The following is an 8366-nucleotide window of genomic DNA, read 5'->3' as shown; positions in this document are numbered from 1 at the left end:
AAGTCTCGAGAGCTCATAAACAACTCTGGAAGTAAACAATTCTCCGAAGTGGGGAATGTTTCTCTGTGTCAAGTAAGAATAAAATTCAAGACGTGTTAAAGAATTTGCCTTTAAAATTATGCTTTTATTAACTGCTATATTTGAGGACTTAACAAAGTGGTGTGTGTCAAAAATTTTGTACCTTTGAGTTAGTCACTTATTTCACCTCTGAAACGTTCAGATCATTATGAGGCGTGTAAAAGTCAAATCTGCAAAATTCCTGACCTGTTCTGGAGACCGTCGTTTATTTATTCAGTAGATCATAAGCATTAAGCGTTCCTACTGTGACAGAATGTCGATGTTTTCTTTTAGTAACATTAAAACTACAAAAAACTTAGAAAAAAAATGGTAGCTCAAAGCCTGTCATAAAATAATGCAGGCTCGTTTTTATCTCGTGAACAACCAACTCTGAAAAATCCTTGGAGAGAAACAAGCTCCGTAGTACAAGGATCACGGATCAAGCTGAAGTTATTCAACATGTTGGCAAATGTGTGACGTCTGAACCAGTGTTATCCCTCGCTCACTCGCAGACTTCTTACGTTCTGACAGGCAGGACGTGAGCTTCGATATCAATGAAAAAAAAAAAAAGGTGTGTCGCCACCACGCTCGTTAGAAGTGAAACTTCACACTTCAACGTTACAAAATATTCGATGATTCTCTTGTACGATAAAAAAAAAAACCATAAAGTATTCCCCTCCCTCTCCCTTACTGTCGAACGCCCCACTCTCCTGAAAGTTGAACTTTCTGTTACGCTCTATGAATCGTCGCCTCAACTTACCCGTACGGCTGCCAATAAGTTTCATTTCAAAAACTAATGATTGTTGGCCTTAGTTTATCTGCAGGCTATAAAAATCATGTTATATCTTAAGAAAACAAAAGAAAGACTTATATTTTGGAATAAAGGTTTTAATGTATAATTTTTATAAACCCAGTTGAGATTAATATTTGAAAATAATATGAGTTTCTTGATTTATAAAACTCTTGTTAATCCCTGGTTCGATAAAGTAACAAATATGAATACACGCACATACTAAATTGCTTGACAAAGATTGTCATTATTAAACGGAAACATGGATTATGTAATATAATGTTTTCCATATAGCATGCATATTTGGCCGTATAAGATCCAGAGATGAACCATGAAGAAAAATTTAGTTTTATTATTTATTATCCCAGTCTGGATCTACTTTCAATGTATAAATCTTCCTTTTTGTTTATCGTTTAGGGGTGTCAGTGATAGTTTAAATTCAAAACGAATTTAAATCTCACACTTAACAAAAAAAAAAGCATGGGACATGCTTCGAGCACAAATGTCAACACATTAAAAAAAAATAAAAAACCGAGTTTCAAAACCTTTATTTTTAGGCAAATGGTTAATAAACAACAATCCTCTCAACCAACCAAAGGCACGCACATATGTTTGTTTACATTAGCGAAAATATCTCGTTAAATGTTCGTAGAAAAGTAAATGTTGCATGTGTTGTGTGAAGAAAGGCAGCATACCCCTGTATTGTGGCTTTTCTATTCTTCTGGACGTGCGGAGACAGCTGACTGAAAGCAAAAAAAAAAAACTTGTAGGTGCATAAAGTATACTGACTGTGGTTCTTCATCCCTGAAAACGTAAGAGGTTATAGATCAATATCATGTTGCAGACTGGTTTGAACAGGTTTGACGCCACTTTCCGTGGCCTCTTGTTCCACAATTATTTTTAAATTTCCCCATTAAAAGAACATCGCTACGTCCACTGTAAGCAGCAGTATAGGTGGTAATGGACCAAAAAAGAATCGAATACCATAGAAAGTGAGCATAGATAACCGGGGAGGGAAAGGGGGGAGAGCACTTGCAAAATCTGGTCTGTACTACTTACATCATGCATAAAGGCCAACATATGAACAGTATGCACGTACATGCACCCTATCCAGAAATGAATTGTGTCAGTTAAACCCACAATCTTACGCATAAACACCCCCCGCCTCCGTTTGTGAATCCTACATATTTTCACCTCGGTCATAGATCACAAATAAGGTAGAATGGTTTTGCATACTTTACAAAAATTAGCCCTTTATTACCGATAGGTAAAAATGATGCACAATCTAACAAACAAAGCATTTTTTGTACGTATATTTGAACCAAAATGCAGTGATTAATAGAAACATCTCCACGGAAACTGCGGGGAAAAAAAGGATACATGCACACGCGTCTCTCAAATGCGAGGCGGGCTCAGAGTCGGATACGTGAAGAGCTACCTGCGACCCGGGTCTCGCTACTGGAGGCATTGTTAGCAAGGAACCTGTACCAGTTGTCACAATGTAGTTGCACAGCTTCAATAATTTGAAGCCTGAATGTAAATTAAACGTTCCGAAATAATCCTTTAGTTGTGTGATTGTGTAATATTCTGAAGCTGAAAATTTTGTGAGAACTATTCTGACTGCTTGATAGAGAAAATATATACATACATAAATAGTCCACATGTCATATTCTTCTAAAGCAATTTGGAGAACTGGTTATAATAAACACCAATTGAGCTCATTGATCTTAACTTTACAATTTTGCATCATCTTAAAAAAATTTACAAACAATTTCCACAACTTTTACCATCCACTTCGACCGACTAAGAAGCACACTTGATAAAAAGTTAATGATTCGGTTAGGAACGTTTTACTTATTTATTATTTTCCTTACCATTAAAACAAAGGGAAAATTAAACATACTACAAAATTTCTTCCAATAATTTTAATCCAGCTTGTCTGACTGCTGATGATTTGACTCTGGTTGTATGGCCAACAATTGTTTGTTCAAAGTACTCCAGAAATGAGTTTATTAAGTATGGGAGCAGCTCCCTGTAAATCATGCTCATACATGTACAAAACACCGGTGTTATACAAGTTCACCCGCAGTTAAGAGAAATATTGACTATGACGTACCTGTGATAGCAGCAGATTTCTCATCCCGACTTCATCATATTTTGCATATTACCCATCATGCCTTTCATGTTGCTAGGTAGTGTCATGTTGGTAGTGTTGAATCCACTTTGTTGTGCTAAAGCTTGCCCCATTTTCATCATATTTTGCATAGGATCTTGTGCCTCACGCCTCGTCCTCTGTGAAATGTGAAACAACCGAATAACTATAAGCAAATTATCCTACCAATATGCAGGATATCTCAGTTATTAACGGAAAAACTCGTGAAATCAATTCTACACTTAAAATAAATAAAAAATTGCATCATAAAACTTTTTCAAAAAAATACTTTGTTTAGCGTGTTTATATATACATAAATAAAATAAATACCAAATGTGTTATATATATATATATATATATATATATATATATATAACACATTTAATTCCATTTGCATCATTTGAAAGAGCGTTAGATTTACCGTCGGCAAATATTGTTTTTGATGTTTGGATTCAGTTTAAAAAATGGTAATTATATGTAAAACATTTTGAAATTTCAAAAATTAATTCTTTAAAATATTTTGTGAATTTCCTGGATTAAAAAAACAAACATAACTCGTAAAATTTCATAATATTTTTTCCCTCCCTAAAAAATTTTCATTTTGAACTACGTTTCATAAAATTCGATCATGATTTTCCAACCTTACTAAAACGTTCTTTCCGTACCTAGGTATATTAATGTAAAGTACATCAGATTATGGTGTTGTGAATTTTAACGAGTTATAGGTATTATTTTTAAATATAGTAAATGTACAAAAATTTTCACAATTATAATGTTTGAAATTTTCTATTTGATTGAAATGTTACTGGCCAATTGTTTTAACAGGCTCTGAACATTATATTAAGAGAAAAAAATGTATATCGCTATGATTAAAAGAAAAGTTAAAGTACTAATAATAAGAGCTAAATTTAAAGTGGTAAAGTTTAGTACTGTTAAGAAATCTAACACTCTTTCGAATGATGCAATCTGAATTGTTGTATTCTTAGCTGTAATTATAAGGATTTTTATTCAGTAAGGTAGTGAAGGGTTAAAAAAAAATTAAATGTGAAGTACCTTCTGAATAAAGAATTTTTAGAAATTTTTTTACAAGGAAAGTTTTGCTGCTTTTGAATTTTAAAATTGGTTTCTAGAGTTTGACCATTAAGATCTCATGAGACATTCTGAATAAATGTGAAACTTGGAATGTTTGTTGTTGATGTACTGGCAGGAGAACTCAGTACCATGTTGTTAATTTTATTAATATTCCTTAATTAAACTGTCGAATTATTCATATTTCTGTTTTAACTTACTAATATTGTGTGAGAGATTGTGTCCTTGAAATATATTTAACAGAAGTAGAATGTTTAAATTTATGAAATTTCATTTTTAGATTCATAAGTAATCTGAAAAGTAACATTAGCAAAAGACAGAAGCTCGCTTGATGGTCAGCTGTGCCAATCACTGACAGTGTATTAACATGGAATATTGGAAAATAAAATTAATGACGTTCAGATAACGACCACAGATTGCTGTCAAAACGGTTGTGTGACAAGATATCGTAGAATAAAGTCAAATAAACAATGAATCGATTAACAGTTCTCGATCAACCACAGGATTGGTTTAAGTTCTCATAAATACACATGCGAGCTCATTTACAATGAATATATGATTAGTTATCATGCAAATTTATTATTTCGGAAACACACAGTGCGGTCAGCAGGCCTGTCCCGGCGGGGTCAAGCACAGATTGGAAACGTGGCGGATGTTGCTTTGAGGTTGTGGTTCTTCTCGAGGTAATTCTCTTCGTCCTAGTATCCTACAGAGCTCACCTACGCCCACTGTGAAACCTTGTTGTTTGATGTGTCGGAGCTGTTGCCGGCTTTAGTTATCCGAGACATGATACAACAGGTTCACAGAATGGGTGCAAGGAAGCGAATATATAGCCTCTCCGCACCAAGTGGCAATCCTCTGCCCCCTCGTGGTCACCGCTGCTGGGAGCGATGGTGTTGACTAAGTTGGGATGAGTAGCCTTAGCCTCTAGTCATAGCCTCGCCTTAACTGAAGAGAACCATGCCGGGCGTAACCCTGTCGCAGTTCATCCTCAATTGCATGTATGGGACCAGCATTCAGTTCATACTGTTACGAACGTGAGCAAGGCCGCGACACGTGCAGGTGCAGAGCTGGCTGGCGGCTGCCGCAACATGATATGCGCCGCGCGCGCCTGGAACATTACAAGGATTGTCGCTTTCCCCCCCTCCTTCCCACCCCTCTCCACGCGGTGCCCTGCCTTTGACACGTAACTGACACCTGACAGCTGCGGAGTTACGCGAGCCGCCGACACGTGTTTCGAGAGATTTCTGCCATCGTGTCGGCGCGAAATGACGCGACTGATCCCAGCCGCGCTCGTGAGTTCCAGAAATGGCGGCTGATATATGAAAAGAGGACGTCGGCCTCAGCAGGAGAGTTGGAGGTTGGAGAGAGAGTCCAGGCGGGAGTTTTCCCGCGGCGGATTTTCCGGGCGATAGAGTGGCGAAGTCCCTGGACGAAGGTTCCAGGGTGGATAATTTAGTTCCGGGGCGATAGTGTCGCGGGCGCGGCGGAGTCCCGAGCGAAGTTCCGAGCGAGGCGTCGAGCAGATCCTCGGCGAAGGCAAGTGCGTCGGCGGCGGCGGAGTGCGGCGGAGTCCCGCGGCGGACATCCACGAGGGCTGCTGCGGCGAGAGTTGCGCCAGAGGTGCGGCCCAGCGAGGTGTGCGGTGTATGTGGAAACTGAGTGACTGGGAATCGTAACAATACTATGAAACATTTCTGGTACCGCAGTGTCTGAGCATATCGTTACAGATATGCTTGATGCATGGGGTTATTGTCATCAGGCTGGATCAAGCTTTATCAGACGGACCCTGGAGTACTCGGAGCCAGCAATAAGCAACGAAGAGGCTCACATTCAGTCGTGAGCGATCCAGTTCAGAACCCAACAGCTTTCCCACGGCGACTTCAACCAGTGGACAAGAAAATTTCCAACCTAGCCTACGGATCACTATACACGTTAATTAATATGATCCTCTTTTTTTTAATAGCGAATACACGTACCGCATGCATGCGGTGACTCACCTCACTGGCTTCTGCCCCGGGGGCTTCTACTGAGTCCACCGCGTCCGCAGACTCGAAGGAACCTAACAAAACAAAAAATAACCAGACGTGATTCAGTCTCCAACATGAAATTCAAATGAACCTGACTCCACATGGTTATTGTCGTGCAAGTAATTCCTCTTATCATGCGCTATTTTTGTCATCTCCTCAAAACCTAGCATATCCGACATACACTTAAACACGCTGAACATATTATACACTATCAAGCATTCTATCCTAACTTTTGAAGAATCTTTTTTCATTGTTTTCTCGCAAAAATACGTGGCTGACCGCCTCGTGATATGCAACTTCCTGTACACACACGAACTTGGAACAGCCTAGGCACGACCTTCTAACGCCTAACTTAAAATTCGGTTTAGTAATATATACTTACTTTTACAGACATTTTATTTTGTAATTTCTATTTATTTATAGCTTACAAATTTCTTGGTTTCAGTTTCTGCATATTTTATAGCTAAATATTGCATACTACTTGTCAGTCATTTGTAAAAAAAAGTGATTTTTTTTAAACAAAACATGCTGTAATAAATCTTTAAGTCCAGCATGCATGTATCTTATATACCAATGATTTTTTAAAGTCTATGCTCTAAGGTTTTGCTATAGCTATTACCTACAGTATATACAAACTAGTAACATAGTGTTCCCGGCACGAATAAACAACCACTGCAACCTTCTGTTATGCGCGGACATATATTGAAATACTAAAATGTAAAATGCGCTTCAAAAATAATCGAAAAATTGGCTGGAGAATATTTACCAGCACCATCCTGATCTGCAGTGAAGAAGCGACCGTTCACTGTCATCTGCAACAGACACACAGCTGTGTACAGTAGCGTCAGCTTCCCATGGGGCTAGTCTTCGTTACAATTTCACTTGTATCATGCAATAGCTGACAGTATCGACTTTAAACCTGAAGAAGGATACGTTCTGAAAAATAGACGTGGGGCATCCAAAAGAACAAAAAAAAAAAAATGTTATTACAGGTTAGTGTTTTTCTCTGCATAACTGATATGAAACTTCAAACATTTAAAAAATAAACAGTTGTAAATTAGAATATATCACATTTCCTTTATTATAAGGTGATTCATCGAGTTTTAATATATATTGCGCCTACCGTAATCAATTTAGTTTTCCTTTTTTACGTCCCAAAATCGTCAAAATTTAGACTTTGTAAGCTAATAAGTCAAACACCCCCCGACTTTATATATACATAACGAATCCCTGTTAAACATTCTGGAAGGGCATGCTCCCGCTAGGGCCTGAGGGTATTCTGGTCTTGGAGCGGGCAGAGTGCTCGTCTGAACCCGCTCCGCCCCGGGTGGAAACAAGGACACAGAGGCAAGTTGACGGCTCACCGCGATGAACAGGACACCGACGGCTGCAATGATGGACTTCATGTCGTCGTTGGTCGGGCAGACGGACGCTGATGCAGAGCTCGGACGGCGACCGCCGCTATATACGCCCCTCGCCGCAGGAAGTTCCCGACCCCGCCGCGGACCATCCGGCACGCACGCGCGCGGGCAACAAAGCAGGCGCTGTGACCAGCCTTCACACGGTTGGCCGATGGTCGCGATATTATAACTGTCCGCAAAAAATGGCGAGAGCCGCAACTGTGAGAGCTTCCGGCCCGCGCGCTGGCAACGGCGGTGTTGTATCTCTCTCTCTGCGGGCACGGGAAAGAGGAAGTGTTGGCATGCGCTTCTTCCTGTCCGACGCTCAATGTCACCTATCAATCCGTCAGCAATCTGGCAAACTAGTCCAGCGTCATTGTTTTCCCCGCCTCCTTTCTTAACAGCCCCGAAGCGCCACGGATCGCATGACCACTGATTTATTATCTCGCACGCGGAACCCTTGCCATGTCACGTTGTAGGTTAGTTTTCCCCGAGGCAGTCTCGCTCAGGCACCACACCGAGTCAGTGGTTCGATGCCAACCTTGATTCATACTCAGCTACGCCCTGCGCAACAAACCTGTGATAACTAGGGGCATGCAGGTTTCGCGAAAAGATTTGGAGACTAGATGAAAGTTAAAACACTGTACCATCGTCTGTGTTTCATGATTGGGTGAGTTTCTCCCAGGTACATATCGATTGTAATAACACCAATCACAGTGATTCAGTGCGAAAGCAAACGCGTACTGAGTGGCTCGGTCAAACAAGGCAACGACTTCTCTCGCAGACGGCCGCCAATCACAAGGCAGAAACAGCTGGTGCGTGTATAACTTGTTGCAGTCTAATAGGCA

The 8366-nt window shown here is 40.0% G+C and overlaps 1 protein-coding gene across 1 annotated transcript; it reads right to left on the bottom strand.

Annotated features, from left to right (window-relative positions):
* Positions 1-1379: 1379 nt before the first annotated feature.
* On the bottom strand, positions 1380-7673 carry LOC134541970 (uncharacterized). Its single transcript, XM_063385733.1, has 5 exons — positions 7483-7673; positions 6885-6930; positions 6089-6150; positions 2964-3139; positions 1380-1590 (listed from the first exon to the last, which is right to left on the bottom strand). The coding sequence occupies exons 1-4, from the start codon at positions 7522-7524 to the stop codon at positions 2984-2986; spliced, it is 306 nt and encodes a 101-aa protein (XP_063241803.1). The 5' UTR covers positions 7525-7673; the 3' UTR covers positions 1380-1590; positions 2964-2983.
* Between the last annotated feature and the right edge of the window lie 693 nt (positions 7674-8366).

This window comes from Bacillus rossius (genome assembly GCF_032445375.1).
Source record: "Bacillus rossius redtenbacheri isolate Brsri chromosome 4 unlocalized genomic scaffold, Brsri_v3 Brsri_v3_scf4_2, whole genome shotgun sequence".
Classification (NCBI taxonomy): Eukaryota; Metazoa; Arthropoda; class Insecta; order Phasmatodea; family Bacillidae; genus Bacillus; species Bacillus rossius.
Note: the sequence above shows the minus strand (reverse complement) of the source record. Positions and strands in the feature narration are given on the sequence as shown.

Excerpts from the sequence above, each read along its gene's own strand:
- LOC134541970 (XM_063385733.1), bottom strand. The coding sequence starts at position 7,524 with ATGAAGTCCATCATTGCAGCCGTCGGTGTCCTGTTCATCGCG. Across the intron at positions 6,931-7,482 it reads TCGGTGTCCTGTTCATCGCG|ATGACAGTGAACGGTCGCTT; the intron begins GTGAGCCGTCAA and ends TGTCTGTTGCAG. Across the intron at positions 3,140-6,088 it reads CCGGGGCAGAAGCCAGTGAG|AGGACGAGGCGTGAGGCACA; the intron begins GTGAGTCACCGC and ends CACATTTCACAG.